Source organism: Acartia tonsa, chromosome 8, assembly GCF_053477335.1.
Source record: "Acartia tonsa isolate MP-2025a chromosome 8, ASM5347733v1, whole genome shotgun sequence".
Lineage (NCBI taxonomy): Eukaryota > Metazoa > Arthropoda > Copepoda > Calanoida > Acartiidae > Acartia > Acartia tonsa.
In genome coordinates, this window is record NC_137267.1 from 32,006,543 (window position 1) to 32,028,953 (window position 22,411).

Below are 22,411 nucleotides of genomic sequence, written 5' to 3' on the forward strand. Positions count from 1 at the left end.
CGATTAACCCCCCAAAACGATTTTGGGGGTGCTGTAGGCACCCCAAAATTTTTTTCATTTTCCCCCCCCATTCAAAATTTACCCCTACCCTGGGGGTGCCGTAGGCACCCCCAACCATTTAGGAGGGGGTATTTACCCCCCCCAAACAATTTTGGGGGGGTAAATACTAGGGTTGGGCCGGATACTTTTTTGGCCGGATACCGGATATCCGGCTGATTCCAAACGCCGGATATCCGGTAACCGGCCGGATATCCGGCAAATATCCGGTTATCCGGCCAAATTACCGGATATCCGGCCGGATAACCGGTATCCGGTATCCGGCCAAAAAAGTATCCGGCCCAACCCTAGTATTTACCCCCCCAAAATTGTTTGGGGGGGGTAAATACTAGGGTGGGTTCATATCGGAATTAGACAAAGCGGGGATATGCAACAGATAAAATTAACCTTAAAAACATTTCTGACCGAAAAAGAATTTTAAAAAATTGAGTTTTAGAACACGACCACTTAAAAATATAATTCATTACTTATTAGTATGCAAAGACGACATTCAAATTTTTTTTTGAATCAGAACTATGTCTTCATGGTGCTCCCTGGAAAGGCCTTGAGGAGCTGAATCAGGAACTTTTGTCCGTTTCAAAATATCTCGTTCCTAGCCTTAGAAATCACTAAAAAACCAAATTTTTTTAATGTTTATTGAGAATTGTCCAATTTGTAGAGGTTTTTTAGATTTTCTCAGGCTAGGAACGAGATTTTTTGATACGGACAAAAGTTCCTGACTCAGCTCCTCAAGGCATTTCCAGGGAGCACCATGAAGCCATAGTTCTGATTCAATAAATTTTCTACTCCCATTTACAAAAGCTATACAATTGAATGTCTGGTCGTCAGCGGTTTTAAGACTTAGGATAAATTTTAAATCATCCAGAGGTGTATTATATCTATATAAATTGAGTGCAGATCCCCGCTTTGGCCTCAGAAAAAAAATGTCCAAAATCGACCCACCCTAGTAAATACCCCCTCCTAAATGGTTGGGGGTGCCTACGGCACCCCCAGGGTAGGGGTAAATTTTGAATGGGGGGGGAAAATGAAAAAAATTTTGGGGTGCCTACGGCACCCCCAAAATCGTTTGGGGGGGTTACCAGATACTAAAGTAGCAAAAAAAAATTTCTTCAGAAATCTTATATAAATTTACATAAAGTTAAACTTGTTCAGAAAAAATGTTCTTCTAGCTTCAATAATAAGAAAAAATTTAAAATTTTAAAAAGCAGAGATTTTTGGTGTAAAGTATAAAAAATTATAGAGCCGGATATCCGGCCGGATAGTTTCAATATCCAGTATCCGGCCACACCGGATATCCGGCCCAACCCTAGTAAATACCCCCCCCCAAAATAAAAAATCTCGAATAAAAAAAATTTTTGCGCGCTTCGCGCGCATTTTTAATACTATATGTTTAATAAAATTTAAATTACCCCCCCCAAAAATTTTACCCCGGGGGTAAATTTTAGGGGGGGTAAACTGAATTTACCCCTGCCAACAGATTTCAGGGGGGGTAATTACCCCCCCCCCCAAGCAAATTTTACCCCCGGGGTAAAAATTTTGGGGGGGGTAAAAAAAATTTGCGGCGCGCTTCGCGCGCCATTTTACCCCCCCCCTAAAAAATTTTTACCCCCCCAAAATAAAAAGCTTGGACGCCCCTGCTGTAGGGTCTTGACTTAAAATACTTAAAGATTCTAGACTTCATAGATGTTGTAGATTCTGGACCGTATAGTTACTTTCTACTCCTTTCTGTATAGTTGGTTTTGTATTTCTTGATTATTTATACTCTAGACTAAAATGCAGAGCTTTATAGGCTCTATATAGAGTCTAAACTGTCTAGATACTGTACAGTCTTTATTATGCAGTTTCATTAAAGTCTAGACTTTATAAGTATAAAAGAGTCTAGACTGTGATATGCTGTTAAGTCTAGAATGAATATATTAGGTTTAGACAATTTATAGGTTAATATGAAGTCTTGATTTCTTTTTTTCTAAAACAAAACTTCTTATTGGATGGGCTGATAGGCGCCCATTAAAAATTGGTTTGTGCAAGTCCTTCATCTAAAGCCCCATCCACATGTATTGTACTTCTAGCATGTGCTGTATTGTTGGAGCACCATATGATAAGGGATAGAATCACTCTTTCTGGTTCAGGGCTGCACAATGTACCGTTCATGCTATTGAATAGTTATTTATTCCATCGTATTATAGACATTTATCCGTGGATTTCAAAATGAAAAATTACATGAAGAAAACTAGTATCAATCTTGTGATTTTATCAACAAGACAACAAGCCTCCAACCTTTGAAACCCATCATTTTAACCCTTTTAAATGAAAAGCTTGTACGTCCCTGTGTATTGCTAACACAAATTTAAATGACAAGAAACAGTTGAATAGTAAAAAGAGATGAAATGAGAAAATATAACTATAAAAATTATTTTTTAGAAAGGAATGCTTTTCAATGTTCTCTTCTCTCCAATTGAGCATATACACAACATTTTTATAGTCTGTGAGTCAATTAAGAAACATAAAGCTGCTACACATCTAAAATTGGTAAAAATTGTAAAATATTTTGCTACTTTTTCATACTTTTCCATGGATAGCTTTTTACTCACCCTCCCTGCATGACAGCATATTGTGACAGCTGCTGCACCAGAGAAAGAGAAGAGCGGGGGGCCTCTTTAAGGTTGCATAACTCAAATAACAAACTTTCTATTTTACACTTAAAAGTAGAATTTTTGTGTGTTTTTTATTAATAGAAAATGTTGTATTTTTGTGAGCTTTATCTGCTAGTTTTGTTAAAAATAAATGTCACTTTCTACATAACAAAATATTTAAATTTTAATCATCAAAAAGGGTGATAGGGAGGGGAAAGCTGTTGAGGCCCTAGTTCCCAGCCTGAAGCTAGCTCTCTATGCTGTAAGCGCTAGTGTCCCAGTCTTGGCTAGTCAGCCCGCCACAACAGCTGTCGTGCAGCTGTTACTATGAGAAACCGGGCAAAATGAAATATAAAATGCAGGATAACTCTCATAGATAATAATTTCTTCATGCAAAAATAACTATAAATAAACTATATATTATTCATTCATTTTATCCCTACAAAACACAGAAACAAAGAAGAAAACAAATTTATATACAATTATACATGTCAAGTTTTTAGGCAAAAAGCACATTTTTTCCAAATAAAAATGAAAAAGACCACATTAAAAAACTTATTTGATTTCTTAATTAAAAATTAGTAAATAAATAGTAAAAAAGTAAAGAAAATATAAGAATTGTTTGATAATAGAAATATACATTTGTATATATGCAAAATAGAATACCCACAAAAAATATGCACGCCTATGCAAAAATGTTTGCAATAATTTTACCAATTCTCTGTTGAAGTTTATGATGACAGATAAATCAATTTGTTTGTGTCGATATAATGATAATTTGTCGCTGTTGTATTGCTCAAACACATATTTATAAAAACATACCTCGCTTTACCATAACTTATATTTATAAAAAAAAACATGTGGGGGGGGGGGGGCTGGCCTAGAAATTAGATTACGTTAAGGGTAGCGCACGACAGGGTTAAGACCTCTTGCAGGGTTAAGAAAAAGTAAGGACATGGTTAAGACAAAATACCTGAAGGGATGAGACTAAAAGTGAATCCCAACCCTCCCCCAGTCATAGCCCATCAAGGAGCTAGTTTAAAAACTTTATCACTTAGTTCTTATGTTATTGTAATAACAGACAAAAGTTTTATAGGGTTAAGTATCACACACTGTGCAAATATAACTTCCCTATTTCCTTCACAGTATAATATATATGATATATAATATATATAATGCATAGGAGTGCAAAAGGTGAGAGTCAAAGTAGAAAAGTCACATTCCTCTAGAATTTTAAGGGGGTGTGAAAAAAATGTTGACAGCCCGCTTTAAGGATCTTTTGAGTATGTATGTAGGGGGGTGACACCTAAAGGGGTGTATCCAATCCACGGACAATGAAATAACACCCCTCTTGTTATTTGTATTACACCCCATAGTAGGGGGCCGTCACAATTTTCTTGTGAGCTTGGCACAAAAAAAAACATTTTCACGCCACGTCACATGTATCTTGTTATATAAAGCAGTAAGGTTTTTTTTGTCTGTAGGTTAAGACTTTGACAACTACTGAACCGATTGAGTTCTCCATTTAAGAGAAGACTAATATTGGTCTCAGGATTTCTATAGGTTTTTATTTTCAGATTTAATTTTTATTATGGTTTAATGCTATTTTTCTGTCCCTTTCTACCTCTTCTAATACATAGCCCCTAGATGCTAAAGGCGCAGCAGCTAGTAGTTCTGTAAAGAAAGTGTTCTTTAGGAACTCTAAAATTGTTAAGCTAATAACTATGTTTTCATGATTATTTTTAGAAGAAACTTAATTTCTTAGATTCTATTGAAGATAGAAGGTTTGATTCATTTGTCCAGATAACTTTGACAATTTAGCTGCCATTCTATAACTTATTTTTGTTTGCCAATCTGTTTTTAGTTGTAAAGAAACTCTTTGATTCCAACTGTTCTTCTGTTTGACAGAATGTTTAAGGGCAGACATGATTTTCTCAGCTGCTATTTAAGATAAATGACCAATTTTTTTGTGTTAGTATTTAACTTAACTAGGTTAGGTTAGGTTATATTAGGTACATTGTAACCCCACAGAGGTTTCCACTGCAGGTAGGGTTAGGACCTTCCGCAGGTATTAGGCACAAAAAATGAGGCGTGAGGGTTCTTTTTTTACTTATGTTCTTTCTGAAATGTCCAAACCTGGTACACAATCATTGTATATGTAGAACTAAAGTATTAACAAAACTTTTTTTTATTAATTTCAATCTACATTTGGACGAAGCCCAATCTGTACCACTTTTAATTCATGTGACGTCATAAAATGAGGGAGATGAGAGGAGAAGTAGGTAAGAAATCCCCTAAAAAAGAGATGGAGAATATGAAGTCACAGGAATCAAAAGGAACTTCTTCCTACATTTCTTCAACTTTTTTTATAAATATTAATCTAATATTATTATATTTTTTGCTCCTGCTACACAGTGCAGATATACAGCAATAAATCTTTATAAAATTTGCATTTGAATCTTTTGTCCTCAATCCATACAAGTGTTTTGGCATCTGTTTATTATGAATCATAAAAATGATATAAAATATTATTATATAATTATTCATCTTACAAAATAATTTTAATTGTGAAATATTTTCAGTTAAATTTAGTGTGGCGTGCACGGGTTTTGCCAGGGTGTTACGCGAAGTGAACTCGAAAACTACCCATTAACCAACATTCTAAGAAGTAAAAAAGTGTTTAAGACTAGAAAATCTTTTTTGCACAGCCCCCCTAAAAGCTTTAAGACGGGATTGATCTACCCCAACCAAATAGCTTAAAACCATGATATAAAAAATCGGTTTAGTGGGATCTTTAGCTTCATATCATAAAGAATATAATAAAAAGCAAATATCTAAATTTTCAAAAGATGAAGAAAATCATTGGAAAGGTTGTTAATTATGTTTTCTTTTGGACGGGGTGGGGGGGGGGGATTGCATTTTTTTTTTGCCAGGGACTATTTCTATTAGTAGGGTGGAGGTACCCTCCCCAAAAGTAGTTATTAACCTTTCCAGGACCCGCAAGAAGCTTCACTGTAAGAGATCCTACAGACACACACAAAAACATAAAGACAGACTTCCTGTTACTTTTATATTATCCAAATTATATCATTAATTTGAAAATATTTTTTTCTGGAAATGGGAAAATTGCAGGGATAAGGGATGGGAAACGTAAGAAAATATTATTCCAGGCCTATTTTCCAACTAGGCCTAAAAAACTAGTTTCGGGATGACGCAGTAGTTAGATTTGAAAACTATGAACAATGATGAAATAGCTATTATATGAATGCAAAGAAAAAAAGTATAGAATAGAATTCAGGTAGTTGATTTCACCAATCATAAAATATAATAAAAACTTTCCAAAGAACCAATATGTTATTGGCTTTAAGTAGAATCCCGTTATTACTTCGCCAACCCCCCCCCCCCCCCATTAAAAAAAAAGTTTTTTTTTGAGATGGTTAAATCTGATTTATTTTCAAACATTTTAAGGGGGGATCTACTTCACCCCAAAATTTGTATTTAGAAATGAACACCGCTTTAGCCCCCCAGCTTTAATAAATAAATTAAGTAGATTTGAATAAGTACATGGGTAACATTCTATCAACTAATTGTTCCATAGCATACATATAAATTAAGAATTTTTAAAAAAATTAATTTTACGTTAAATATTAACAAAAAAGTTCAATTAAGTGTGCATTAATTTTTACCAAAATTAATGAAATTTTTTTTTTAACAAAACACAGTACACTTTTATTTACATATTGAACTAGTTTTGTATTTGTAATCATTTAGGTGGGTTATCAATTCCACATGAAATGTAACTTTTAAATTGTCTAAAGACAATGAGTTTTTCACATTGTTCTAAAGTATAAAATGTTGAATCCTACTCAGTCTTCAAAAAACGATCTCTCAATTTATGTTTTGCTATATGGACATTTATTAATGTGTAAATTTAATAATAAGTTGATGTGATTGAACGTCATATATATTGTTGTCCTTCTGATAGCAGAAACTTTCCATTGTTGTCTTTCTAATAGCAGAAATTTATGTTTGCTTGAATTAATTTAGCCAATAATGAACTGGGGGACGCGTTTGTTATTAATAATTGGTTAATGCTAAAAGCAAGTTTCAGGTTATTGGATATTGGCCTACAGCCAATGAGGAACTGGCGAAAATGAGTTGATTTTATAGGCAAAAAAGAAAAGTTGCCCCATCACTTTTAAAAGGAGGCTGAGACCTAATTTTCGGCCAGGTTTCCCATCCCTTATCCCTGGAAAATTGTAAAATGAAAAAGCTAGCTAGAGCCGGCTATACAAAGCTTCCTTTCACTTACACGGACCCCTTCCACAACAGCTTACAACATAAATGTTTCCATGAAACCATTAAAAATACAATGGAATTCTTAGCTTATAAACAAGGACAATTATGTCCCATAATAGTTATTTATCGCATCGTATTAAGTTTTCCGCGAATAAAAATGTACAATTATAAGATTAAAACCAGTTTTCCTATCCCCGAGATGAAGAAGGAACTGGCTAACAAAATTGTTTTTTTTTATCATTATGACTGTACATTTTTATAGTCATAGAACATGATATAATACAATAAGATGCACTATTTTTCAGTGAGGCTGAGAACTGGTTCCATGTCATTAAGATCAAGTCTATTATCCACCGGATATTAATCGGTTTCGATGCCATACTACATATATTGTACAAATTCTAAAAAGACTAGCAAACTTTAAAAATGATTTCAATAGTTATCAGTGTTCAATATATATTGTGTATGAATTATCCTATGATATAAATTAGTAAATTTTTTTTGTCTAAAGCCTAAGATCTCTAACGTTGCTTGTCCTACTGGGTTGTCCCTTTTAAGGAAGCTTTATAAATGTATTGGGTTGGTTTTATGCATTTTCCTGGCATCCTTCGCTAGAGGCTAGGGGCGAAGCAACTAGTATATGATATATCAACATGTAATATAATAACTAACACAAAAAGATAGAGAAGCAATTCACAAAGAGAGAAAAATAATAATTTCATTTTGATTTTCCAAAAAAAGATATAAAAAAATAGATTGGATAAAAATGATAGATGCATTTTAAAAACACTGCGGAGGACAAACTGACGCACATTTAGCGCAGCTGTTGGCTGGTTGTCTGAAAAACATTTGAGGGGGGGGGGGGGAGCAATTATATGATCCCTGTTGCTAACTCTCTCCGTATGTAGTTAGAAAGCTCATGGAGTATTATATCAAAAGTTGATCAAATAAGATAAACTCAATAAAATCACCGTTTTTGTTGCATTTCATTTTTAGGTTAGATATTGTTAAGTTAGGCCCCCAAAAAAACTACAGTAGTGTAAAAGCCGCAAAGGGTTTGGGCTCCCCGCTTGGGCTGGATAAAGATAAAGGAGGGATAAAGGTGGATGTTTTAATTTAAAATTTTATTCCAATAGTAAGCTTCTCTTAAAAGAATACCACATGCAAATGAGTTATATTATGAGAATAAAACATTTTTTTTCTAGTAAAACAAGTAAGAATTTAGAGTTGAGCTTAATTGTAGTTATTGTTATCAATAAAGAAATATATTTGGATATTTAAAGACGAAACTGATGATTAGTTTGGCCATTTCAGAGGTCTTAAGCCTCACATGGATATATTTCAATAACCTCGCCTGTATTTTTCTACCTTTAAGAACAAAGATTTTGGATGCGTTTTTTCGGCCAATTTCACTTTTTGTACCTCATTTTGGAGGGAACTTTTTAAGACGCTTGAATTTTTTACCCCTTTTTTTTTGTTTCTATGTAAGCCTTTTTAGGGATAAGAAGTGTTAAAAAGAATTATAAAACAAATTTCATTTTGCAGTATTTGCTAATTTGTAAGGGTACATTGGCAAAAAAAATCCAGAAGTCATACAGATTTATGGACTGACTGACGGTCAGAAAAATTTAAAAGTGAGTTATTTGGTAATCAGTGTATGAGGAAAATCACCACAAAAAATTCAGACTTTCCTTCCTCATAGGCGATTTTGATTATTATCTTTTGACCACAAGTATTTATGTTCGCTTGTTCGAATGTTTGAATTTAGAAATTCGATTTTATGGATGTTGTCATCCTTGTTTATTAAAAAATGTATCTCTAATTTAGAAATCCCTCGCCACTTTCATTCTGTAGGGCCCCCTAAATATCAAACAAGGACAGAAACGTTATTAGCTGCGTTACAATAGCTGAAACACATCATCTAGAAGTCTAATTTGATCTTAAAATGGTAATTACCGATGTTATGTCAGGTAATTGTCATTAAATGGATGCGGAGGGGAATTAAAAGGTCGAAGCTTTTTTGTAGTGTGGTAAAATGAGTGGTTTCAAAGGTTTGGGGGGAGGGGGGTAATCACCCCTTTACCCCAGCCCTTGGACGTCTATGGCTTTTTACTTCGCACAGATAGGACTTTCTGACAAAGTTCTGTAATTAAAGGGTTGGTTGGAGGTGGGCTAGAGACGATGCAGAGGGAATATTCATTATTTAATTCTAATATAAACTAGCGGCTGTGCCAAGAGCATGAATGGACTAGAATAAAATAGCCTAAAACCATCCCGGGACCTTTGTGAAGGTTTCTTTCAATGTAGAACTAAATCGGTTCAGCTCAATTACTATGAAACGAGTTGATACACACTTTTAAGCTAAAATTTTAAACTGTGCTCTGACAAAAAAAGGTTATTTGGATTAAAATTTTATTTTTTTTTCAAATAAAATCTCGAAACCTTTGAATCATTAAAAATATAAAAAAAGCAAGAGAAAACAAATTTGTGTTAAATTTAACAAAAAGTTTATTATAATGCAAAATGCTTTTTATGGTTAGAAGACCCTACTTTTAAATTATACTAGTCCCCTCGTATTTAGCCCCTTGGGATAAGAAAATAGCCTTAAACCACCTGAACACATTAATACTAGGGTTGGGCCGGATATCCGGTGTGGCCGGATATCCGGCCGGATATCCGGCCATTTTCAATATCCGGCCGGATACCGGATATTGAAACTATCCGGCCGGATATCCGGCTCTATAATTTTCTATACTTTACACCAAAAATATCTGCTTTTTAAAATTTTAAATGGCTATAATTTTCTTATTATTGAAGCTAGAAGAACATTTTTTCTGAACAAGTTTAACTTTATGTAAATTTATAAAGATTTCTGAAGACATTTTTTTTTTGCTACTTTAGTATCTGGTAATTTGGCCGGTTATCCGGCCGGATATCCGGTAATTTGGCCGGATAACCGGATATTTGCCGGATATCCGGCGTTAGCCGGATATCCGGCCGGTCACCGGATATCCGGCGATTGAAATCAGCCGGATATCCGGTATCCGGTATCCGGCCAAAAAAGTATCCGGCCCAACCCTAATTAATACAGCTTACCCGAAAACTACAACTAATTCGGACTAGCAGACAAAACTACTTTATATTATAGGACTAGCGGCTGCACCATTTCCATATAGGGGTTATGTATTCAAAGGGGTAAGATGGGGGCAGAAAAATAGCTAGTTTAGATAAATATAGAGTTTGGTTTGTATTTGTACTGAATATCATAGGAATAACTATATAAAATTCCTCTAGAATGCAGAAATAAGGTATAACCAACAAGGGAATTAAATCTGAAATGATATTTGGGGGGCAAATGAAGAGGTCGTCAATTTTACGATGTGTTGCCCCCCAACGACAGCTGAAAAACACGTATAAGTTTCGTGATTTTTTCCCGAATTAATTTCGTTATTGGTATGAGCTGTCTAGAATGTTCTGTTGATTATAATGGATAATTATTGTTAATTCCAGAATTTTCCAGTAATTACAGTAATTTAACTATAATAGATAATTATTGCTAATTCTATTATGTTCTAGTAAGTACAGATATTTAATTATAATGGATAATTATTGTTTATTCTGGAATGTTTTAATAACTACAGCAATTTAATTATAATTGCTAACTATTGTTTATTTTCTAGAATGTTCTGGTAATTATTTATTAATGGACAATTATTGCACGTTATAGAATATCCTAGTAATTAATTGCATAATTTAGGAACCCTCTAGAATGTTCTAGAATTTCTAGTAATTTTAATGGATTATTATTGTTTATTCTAGAATGTTCTAGTAATTACAGTAATTTAATTATAGTGGCTAATTATTTTTTTACTTTAGAACTTTTTAATATTTCTTATATAATGAATGATTATTTATATTCTGAATATCCTAGAAATTAATTGTATATCTAATATATTATCTAATTTTATGAGATTTCTCTAGAATGTTGTTTTAATTATAATGGATAATAAATGTTTATTCTAGAATGTTCTAGTAATTACTTATATAGGAATAAGATTTTTCTAGAATTTTCTAGTAATTTTAGAAATTATAATTGTTTATTTTTGTTAATTTTAGAATGTTCAGGTAATTACTTATATAATGGATGATTATTGTAAATTTTATAATATCCTAGAAATTATTATAGTTAATTCAGAATGCACTTTTTCTAGAATTTTCTCATATAATAAATGATTATTGTTTGTTCTAGAATGTTATAGTAATTCATTCTTCCTTTGAAATTTTTTCATTGTGCTAATGATTTTTGTATGTATACCTAAGAATGTGTTTCTAGAATGATTTCATTATTTTTTCTAGTATTTTCTGATATGATAAATGATTGCTTTTTATTATAGAATGTTCTAGTAATTCATTATTCCTTTTGTATTTTTTTCTTTTAATAAACAATTTTGAATAGGTACTTGAGAATGTTATTCTAGAATGTTCTAGTAATTCATTATTTCTTCTAGAATTTTCTTTTATGATAAATAATTGCTATTTATTCTAAAATGCTCTAATGATATAAATTAATTAGTAGCGAAGCTACTCTATAATTCGAAATGTCCGTCCGTCTGTCCGTCTGTCCGTCCGTCTGTCCGTCTGAGACAAAGTGGGGGAAATGTGATTTTCTCGGCTCCTATAAAAGATAGACAGCTGAAATTTTTAGTGAAGATTCTTATAAAATATGCACATCTAATCTATACATTGTTTTGTCCATCCGTCTGTTATTTGGGGTGCTAGATCGATTCCTACATTTTCATGTTTTTCTGATTTTCTCAACTCCTTTTTAAGATAATGGGCTGAAATTTTCAGGGATTGCTTAAATTTACATTTTACATATTTTACATAAGTTTTATTACGATTTTTATATTAATAGGGGTGCTAGATCGATTCCTAGATTTTTAGGTTTTCTATTCTTTTCTCAATTCCTATTCAGGATTTTCGGCTAAAATTATCAGGGATTGAATATGCTCATATTCTCTATATTTTTCTATCAAGTTTCATAAAGATTTGTTTATAAATTGTGGTGCTAGATCGATTCCTAGATTTTTCATTTTTCGTGCTTGAAAGGTTGCGTGATTTTGAAGTTTTTGTCATTTCCCTATTTCATCAAATATATAGGATGACACTGGTATATTGTAAATATATTCATAATATACATTCATAATTTCTGAGCTTCGCTACTTATGGATGCTGTCATCCTTGTTGAATATCTACTAGTTTTATATTTTTTCTTCTAGAATGTTCTAGTAATTCCCTCTATATTCTAGAAATTCCTTCTTTATTCTAAATTTTTAGCAGCGAAGCTACTCTATAATTCACTTTGTCCGTCCGTCCGTCAGTCAGTCCGTAACGCTATGGGGGTATGGGATTTACTCAGCTCCTATAAAAGATAGAATGCTGAAATTTTTTGACAACATTCCCATCATTAAGGAGCACAATTGACTATAAACCATCATTGGCGTTCGGACCGATTTTTAGCAGGTTTTAGGCTATTTTTATATTTTTCACATTTTTCTCCATATCTTCAGTGTTTATGGTCCGATTTTCAAAATTTTTTCAGTTATAGATATCAAAATTAAATTTCCCGTCGTTTAAAGGAACAACCATGAAGGCCAGACTGCCTTTTTAGCAGGTTTTAGGCTATTTTTATATTTTTCACATTTTTCTCCATATCTTCAGTGTTTATGGTCCGATTTTCAAAATTTTTTCAGTTATAGATATCAAAATTAAATTTCCCGTCTTTTAAAGAAAACAATCATGACGGCCAGACTGCCTTTTTAGCAGATTTTAGGCTGTTTTTTATATATTTAACATTTTTCTCCATATCTTCAGTGTTTATAGTCCGATTTTCAAAATTTTTCAGTTATAGATATCAAAATTTAATTTCCCGTCTTTTAAACAAAGTAACCATGACGGCCAGACTGCCTTTTCAGTGTATATGGTCCGATTTTCCCAATTTTTTAAGTAAAGGATTTAAAAATTAATTTTTTTGTCGTTTTAATAAGACAACCATGACGGCCAGACTGCCTTTTATCAGGTTTTTGGCTATTTTTATATGTTTTACATATTTCCCCATATCTTTGTTTATTTTGATGCAATTTTCAAACTTTTATGGGATATCAGTATCAAAATAATTTTTCTTATTGTTATGAGCATCTTTAATATAATTTACTTTGACCATCGTCATCATGCAAAAAAAACAAGGTTTCATGTTTATTTTATCCAATAAATCTATTCTTGATTTTAGTAAAAACCTTTTAAATCTACCTGTACGTATTCCCATCGACGATTTTTTGTGCTTCGCTACTTATGGATGTTGTCATCCTTGTTTATTTATAATTATGGTAATTCGAGAATAAACTAGTAGTTAATAATTTATTCTAGAATTTTCTATTAATCTACAATCATGACTTTTTATTTATATTCAGAATAACATTTTTGTGTTTTTATGAAAGTCGGTGTAGGAATTATCATTGGTAGTTTAAAACAAATGGAACAATTCTATCATACCACAAATAACTAGCATTGATACAAGATTAAATGTTATAAATTAATTCAATATTAATTATTAAATCGATTAAAGTTGAAAGATTTCAATTTGATAGAACAATTAGAACTAGTTGTACACAATACACTGAAATACATAAATCAAACCACTTTGAAAACTAAAACGATTCTTTCATTATCAACTTTATAAATTCTTAAATGTGTATTTAATTATTGATTCCGTTTAGTTGCTCTTATTAAAAGCGAAGCTTTTCTATAATTAGGGTCGGTCCGTACGTCCGTCCGTCCGCGATAGATAGCTTTTATTCGTTAATTTAGGCATGTTAGAATTGTCCTATCGATTTCAAACTTTGCATGATGATTCCTGTAGTAGTTGGGTACGATTTAGAAAGCGTGGCAACTCTATAATCATTACCAGAATGTCCGTACGTCCATTTTAAACATGTTGATTTTTCTACTTTTTTTACAACAAATTTTCAAGTGTTCTAATTATCCGTTTGATCTGATTTTTGGTATATTGATTCCTGGGACAACAAAGAACAATATTATAAGCGAAGCAACTCTATAATCAAGTCCAAAAATGTAAGTATGTCCATAAACATTATGCTGCTTCAAGCAGTTTTTCAACATATTTACTTACAATTTTGTTTCGACTCTTATACTTTTAAATTCTGATTATTCAGTTCAGATACTATACAAGTGTTAATGTCCGTTTGTCCTACCGTTTCAGTGCTTCGCTTTTATGGATGTTGTCATCCTTGTATTAAATTAACAAGCAGTATAAAGCCAATAAAACGATTCAATCAAGCTTACTGAATTGTCACATCTAGTATAGAAAATTACCATGCAAAGTTTTAGATATACAGAACAATTCTTAGTTCTTAGTTACTTAATATTAACTTATTTTGATCATATTTTAGGCATATTACAAAGTTGCTACGCTTAATCAATATTTGCACAACGTTTAACAAATACAAAGGCGTTCTCCCTTAGAGTGCCTTGTGGAACACAGAAACCCTCTCTCTCATTCTAAGATAAATTGAAAATAGGGGGAGGGGGAAGGTAGTTATTCTTTGTTTGTTTATTACTTTAGGTCAGGTTAGGTTAGGTTATCTTAGGTACTGGGTAGCCTCGAATGGTATTGGTCCCCCGCAAGAACTAAACATAGGAAAAAAACAACCCCCTCTACCCACCATTTTCAATTTATTTAAAAAATAAGGCATTTTTGAGTGAAAGCACCAACCCAAATAGAAAATTTAAATATTATAGAACACTTCTATTATTAAACTATTATCTAAAGCAGTAAGGTTTTTGTTTGTTTGTCTGTTTGCCACTTGTTCTCTAAACTATAGGAACGCAGGCTTGCAGCTACTAGTTAGTAATTGCAATTAAGTTAATCAACAACCCTTTCATCCCCCAATATTTACGTGACACAATTCTAAACACAATAATATAGAAGAAGATTTATTAATCCTCCATTGTCCTATCCCTGTATATCTCTGGGAATAACAACATTATACGTGACTTATAACATGGAAAATAACTGCAACTATAACTGAAACTTCGAGAACTTTCTAGAATTATTTGTGTTTAGTATATAAGGGTGGGGGTTACAACCCTGATAGTTCAGTTAATAATAATCAATTGATATATAAACAACAAAGTAATCTGCCTTAAATACAGATTTTGGTTAAAATCAGTGTTGATAAAGTGTTTTAAAAAACATATTACCAAAAATATTCTATTTTTGATAATAATTTTTAGTTTGATCACTATGAGTGATCAAGCTTATAAACTTCGGCCTATCCAACTGGGAGCCGAAGTTATAGACTATGATCTTTCCAGCAATAATATCCCAAAAACAGTTATTGAAAAAATCAAAAAAGACGTGGCTAAACATAAAATTGTTGTGTTTAGAAACCAAGAAAATCTCTCCCCTCAGAAGCATTTGGAAATTGGTCGGTGGTTTGGAAATATAAAGTCAACATTCTACAATCATCCCAAATCGCCGTCGTTGGATATTTTTAGAGTTTCCAATGATGATACCGAAGGCTGTACAAATGTGGGACGGACTGGATGGCATATTGACGGTAGCTTCATGCCCGCACCTTTTTCACATTCTCTATACCATATTATATCAGCGCCTACAATGAGCAGTACATCCTTTATTTCATTAACAGATGTTATAAAAGGATTAAGCGAGGAACGGCGAGAATTATGGAATCGGCTGTGGATGGTCAGTGACAGCCATAACGATTTGGTGCACCCGTTAATCTACACTCATCCTATCACTGGGCTACCAACACTATGCTTTCATCTGGGCATGACAGAAGGATTTTTTTTAGACTATGGTACAAATTGTGAACGACAGCTCTCAATGTCGGATACCTACACGATCCTACGCCAAATTCGCAATGAATTCCTGAAAAATCCGGCAAATATTTACCATCACAAGTATCAGCCTGGAGATTTTATCATTTCAGACAACTTAGCGGTGGGTCACGAGGCGTCGCCGGATACACAGTGGCCGCGAGACAAAATTGGGCTACGTGTCATGCACAGGGTGACAGTTGCCGGCGCAACAAAGCCAGGGAAATCATATAAGCTGGCCAATAATGATTTTATTGAGCTGAAAACGGTGGCTAGTTTGCCGAGCATCACGAACAAATTTGCAAATTCAATTTGCAATATTGCCGAAGATTTTGAAGATATGAGATGTATTGGCTAAACAGCCAGTTAAAAAAACACCACTTTATGACAATAATACTAAAAATGTCAAAATACTGTCGATAAACATTTAAAATTAGGCATTAATTAAAACTGATATACTATATGGTTTAATAAAGAATGAAAAGCAGTGATATAAATGAACATGAAATGAATTATGATTGTGATATAAATGTTATTAATAGTTGATACATTTAAAATATAAAGCACATATTATATTGTAATTTTATGAAAATAAATGTTATTAAATATATCTGTTTTTTTATTATTTATATGAACTTGTAAAACGGAACTATTATATAAGAAATTTATGTCTGTCTGTCCGTCCGTCAGTTCGAATACTTAATTATTACAGGTATAATTTTTGTATTGTTAAGCAGAGAGAGAGGGGACAATGGGCTGTTTATTATACTCGTCCCCCAAAGCTTTATGATAACGTTTTCATATTTGTTGGCTTAACAACTTTGGGACTTCAGTGAAATTTGATTGGTTAGTTTATTAGGATGAGTGTTCTAACGGTTCAACCACTAATTTCAATCTGTAGAAGGGGTAATTTTTGTGTATCATTATTTGGGATGTACATCAATTTATCGGCAATTTTCTTGTCCCTTTAGATCCGTAAGTGTATAGGCCCCCTGCATGGGTTTAGTAAAATGGGGAAAAAACCCCAGCCTTATTTTTAATCCTGAGTAGTAAAATTTTTTGTCTGTAGCTTAAGATTTTGATAATTGCCGAACCGATTGATTTCTTCATCGTAGGAAAGCTTCAAATTAATCCCAGGATGGTTTCAGTCTTTTTTAAAAAAAATTTAAGTCTTGGGATGGGATTAGGCTATTTTTCTGCCCTTTCCTACACTTTCTAATACGGAGTTCCTAAATGCTAGTTTTTCATCCGCTAGTTTTAAAAAATAAGGGAGGATTTCTGTGCTTTCTTGGCACTTTTAGGGAAAGTACCCGAGTACAAATATTTTTTATCGTGCCTAAAACTAAAGCACCTAGGGTATAGGATAAGAAAGGACCACCAGATGACCAACAAGTATAAATTGGCCAATCTAATGTAATGTCTATTGTCTGAAGGCCTGGCTTAGCCCTAGGCACATTATTTCAGGACTGGTATTTAATTCTGATATACGTATATACTGAGAAAGTGATATGGATTCTTATAAGAAACAATAAAAAAAACAAGGATTTACATCAAATGGTAGAACTAACGAACATTGAACATTATCGAAAAAGTAATAAATTAAGTTGGTTAAAATTGACGTACGTTTTTCTTCTCTATTATAGAGTATCTAAGCTTTCAAAATCATACCTAACTGTTACAAGAATCATCATCCAAAGTGTTTTGCTACAGTCATGGGTTCTGTTCTGGCATAAATAACACTTATTAGTCTATCCTTATATCCGTCACTCCGTAACGCTATGGGGGAAATGAGATTTACTAAGAAGCTATTAAAGCTAGACTTCTGATTTAACTTGTATTTCAAAATGTTTTAAATGGACCTATTAACTAAATGTAGATCTGTTATTTTCTTTCTTTTCAAATAAGTTGAAATTTACATTATTTATATATTTGATATATCTTTTAAGATTCCTTAATCCTATTGGTAAAGAATTCATCTTGAAGTGATTCTGTACTATACACAATGGATATAGAATACATGAATATTGTGAGAGATCCTTGCATACCCTCATAAAATGTTACTTCCAGCTAGCAAATATCATGATAACCCCTCCCTCCCCACCTACTCATCCCCCCTATGAGTTAACTCATCCAGTATCTGAGGACTATATTAGCAACCTTAATTGACGACAAATATTTCCCTGTCACAATATCCACGTATTCTATATCCATGCATTTAACTGGTCCTGTTGGTCGGGTTAATGCAGGGAAACAGGTATAAGCAAAAATATTAAGTTTCTCATCCCCATGCAATGTGTGATAATTAACAATAAATGTTCTATTGGTTTAAATATCTTCTATTATCCCCTCCCCTCCATGGGTTATTGGAATGTGTATTGATGCATTCTTTCAATACACATAAAGATGGCACAATTAATTTTAATTTTTAATTAATAACTTTTTATTATTTATTAATGTCTTTTTGTATCACTAGAAATGTTTTTTTTCAAATAGGTACTTTCACAGATTTCAGGGGGGGTAATTACCCCCAAGCAAATTTTACCTCCGCCATTTTACTTCCCCCAAAAACGAATTTACCCCCCCCCCCAAAAAAAAGCTTGGACGCCCCTGATATTAGAGCCACCCTATTTAATCCTACACGTGACTACTGGTTCAAAATATCCACACTTTTCCATAGCTTTTGCGTTCCAAGTGGAAATTTTACAGTTCTAGTAGACATTTTAGTGTAGACTGATCACAGTTTATGTATTTACTAATATAATACTCAGTTGTCCCATGGTTTTAAAAACAGATTTATCTGTAGGAAGTTAAATGAAAAATTACACTATAGGTACTAAACAAGGATGACAACATCCATAAGTAGCGAAGCACAAAAAATCGTCGATGGGAATACGTACAGGTAGATTTAAAAGGTTTTTAAATCAAGAATAGATTTATTGGATAAAATAAACATGAAACCTTGTTTTATTTTGCATGATGACAATGGTCAATGTAAATTATATTAAAGATGCTCATAACAATGGGAAAAATTATTTTGTTACTGATATCCCATAAAAGTTTGAAAATTGCATAAAAAAAAAACAAAGATATGGGGAAATATGTAAAACATATAAAAATAGCCAAAAACCTGATAAAAGGCAGTCTGGCCGTCATGGTTGTTTTATTAAAACGACAAAAAATTTAATTTTTAAATCCTTAACTTAAAAAATTTGGAAAATCGGACCATATACACTGAAGATATGGAAAAAAGTGTTAAATATATAAAAATAGCCTAAAACCTGCCAAAAAGGCAGTCTGGCCGTCATGGTTACTTTGTTTAAAAGACGGGAAATTAAATTTTGATATCTATAACTGAAAAATTTTGAAAATCGGATTATTAACACTGAAGATATGGAGAAAAATGTTAAATATATAAAAATCAGCCTAAAACCTGCTAAAAAGGCAGTCTGGCCGTCATGATTGTTTTCTTTTAAAGACGGGAAATTCAATTTTGATATCTATAACTGAAAAAATTTTGAAAATCGGACCATAAACACTGAAGATATGGAGAAAAAATTGAAAATTATAAAAATAGCCTAAAACCTGCTAAAAAGGCAGTCTGGCCTTCATGGTTGTTCCTTTAAACGACGGGAAATTTAATTTTGATATCTGTAACTGAAAAAATTTTGAAAATCGGACCATAAACACTGAAGATATGGAGAAAAATGTGAAAAATATAAAAATAGCCTAAAACCTGCCAAAAATCGGTCCGAACGCCAATGATGTTTAATAGTCAATTGTGCTCCTTAATGATGGGAATGTTGTCAAAAAAATTCAGCATTCTATCTTTTATAGGAGCTGAGTAAATCCCATTTCCCCCATAGCGTTACGGACGGACGGACGGACTGACTGACGGACGGACGGACGGGCAAAGTGAATTATAGAGTAGCTTCGCTACTAAAAATGGATATACATAGAATACGTGGAATTTCTTCATTTTAGGTTGCTAATGTGGACCTCATTTATTGGTCAGTTTGTTCATCTAGTAGGAAGGAAGAGGTGGGGGGGTGTCGTTATTTTAGCCAGCTGCGACCATCACTTTATGGGACTACAATGAAGTATTTGTTTTTGATTGTATGTTTTTTATCAGTGAAGAAACCGTTGCAATCAAATTTTTTAAAAACCTGATTTTATTGTTTCAAAATTATTAGTTTACACAATTGAATACGAACAAAATATATTAAATTTTGACGCACAGACTTACAGACAGACTTTGGTAATATAAAAGCTTTGATATAAGCCATAATTTCATAATTTATAAAATTACGTAAGTGTATAAATTTCAAACTTCACTGTTATGAAGTAATTTCTCAGAAAAAATTCTTAAAAATTTAATAAAAATCCTTAAAATTCCTAAATCTTTTTATTAACAAGGATGACAACATCCATAAAAGCGAAGCACTGAAACGGTGGGACAAACGGACATTAACACTTGTATAATCAATGAATAATCAAAATATAGATGTATAAGAGTCGAAGCAAAATTGTAAGTAAATTTGTTGAAAAATTACTTGATACAGGATAATGTTTATGGACACACTTACATTTTTAGAACTTGATTATAGAGTTGCTTCGCTTATAATATTATACATAGTTGTCTCAGGAATCAATATACAAAAAATCAGATCAATCGGATAATTAGATCACATAAAAATTCGTTGTTAAAAAAGTAAAATAATCAACATGTTTAAAATGGACGTACGGACATGCTGGAAATGGTTATAGAGTTGCTACGCTTTCTAAATCGTACCTAACTACTAAAGGAATCACCATGCAAAGTTTGAAATCGATAGGACAATTCTAACATGCCTAAATTAAAGCTATCCGTTACGAACGTTCGGACGTACCGACCCTAATTATATAAAAGCTTTGCTTTTAAAATATAGTTCTATAATAAGACTGTGTCCATTTCTTTAAAAATCTATTAAAGAAGTTGTATCAACTTTTTTGCTTTTTATTTAAGATAGCTAGCCGGTCCTTTCAGTAAGTAGTAGATGTAAAATTTTTCATAGAATTCAGATATGCAATCGGTTTTTTTGTAGACCTCTTATTTTTTAAGTAATTTAAGTTTTTTTAAAAAATAATTAAGTCGGTTTTAAGGTACTAAAACGCAACAAAATAAAAGAAGAAAATAGCCAGTATAAACAAAAATAGTAAGATCTTTAATTTGACACCTTACTTTTAAAATTCTGTTGAGTAATTGTTGAAAAAATCTATTTTTTTAACCTCGGTTTAATCAAAACATTAAACCTAAATATTTTCTCATACAGACATAAAAAATATGGGTTCATATATACCATTAGAATGAGAAAAATAATATGAATCCATTGTAAGCAAAATTGAAAAAGTTTAAAAAAATTGTAATAAAAAATAGAAAAAATAAAAAAGTTATTTTAAGAATTGTAACTACTAAACTAGCCAATCACAAATCGCAAAAATTGACGAATCGGGAGGCTTAATCTATAAAATTAACCTATAGAATTGCCAGAAAAAAAGGAGAACGTTCATACAATATATACAATAGATACTACAATAAATATAGTGATATTAAAGAACATGTAAAGAATGAAAAATTATGAACAAATATGCATCAGTCTGTTTATAAACTTCAAAACAATGCAGTTAAAAATACATTATTGTTTCTTGTGTTTAAAAAATATCTGCTACATTGCATTGTCTTTTGTTTAGGTTTTGTTCAGGTTTGGTTCAAGCTAACCCTTTAAAGCCGAAAATTATGATTCTTAAAATAAACTTATTTTTTTTATTATAGTTTTATAAAACTTTTTCAATTTTGCTTAGAATAGATTCGTAATATTTTTCTGATTCTAAAGGTATATATGAACCCATGTTTTTTATGTCTGTTTGAGAAAATATTTAGGTCTAAAGTTTTTATTAAACCGAGGTTAAAAAAATAGATTTTTTCAATAATTACTCAACAGAATTTTAAAAGTAAGGTGTCAAATTAAAGATCTTACTATTTTTGTTCATACTGGCCATTTTTTTCTTTTATTTTGTTGCGTTTTAGTACCTTAAAATTGACTTAATTATTTTTTAAAAAAACTTAAATTACTTAAAAAATAAGAGGTCTAAAAAAAAACCGATTGCATATCTGAATTCTATGAAAAATTTTACATCTACTACTTACTGAAAGGACCGGCTAGCTATCTTAAATAAAAAGCAAAAAAGTTGATACAACTTCTTTAGAGCCTTTAATTCTTTCAAATAAAATTCTTTTAAAAAATCAGCCACCTTAATAAAAAGAGTAAAGAAGGGTTAATCATGTGGAATTATTATTTAAAGTAACAGGATAGCTGTAATCAAAGATCTCTGTAACTGAAGTACAGATATAATTATCCTTTAAAGGAAAGCTTATTATAGGTCCCAGTAAGGTATTATCTATTTAGGAGGGTGGTGGGGCTATCACTACCCTCCCAAGAGAAATCACAAGTATGTTTTAAAGTGGT

General features: G+C 32.2%; 1 protein-coding gene across 1 annotated transcript; it reads left to right on the top strand.

Annotated features, from left to right (window-relative positions):
* The first annotated feature begins 15,312 nt into the window (after positions 1-15,312).
* LOC145326575 (3-((Z)-2-isocyanoethenyl)-1H-indole synthase-like) lies at positions 15,313-16,266 on the top strand. The gene has a single exon (XM_080169946.1). It carries the CDS (start codon positions 15,313-15,315, stop codon positions 16,264-16,266), a length of 954 nt encoding a protein of 317 aa, XP_080026072.1.
* The last annotated feature ends 6,145 nt before the right edge of the window (positions 16,267-22,411 follow it).

Excerpts from the sequence above, each read along its gene's own strand:
- LOC145326575 (XM_080169946.1), top strand. The coding sequence starts at position 15,313 with ATGAGTGATCAAGCTTATAAACTTCGGCCTATCCAACTGGGAGCCGAA.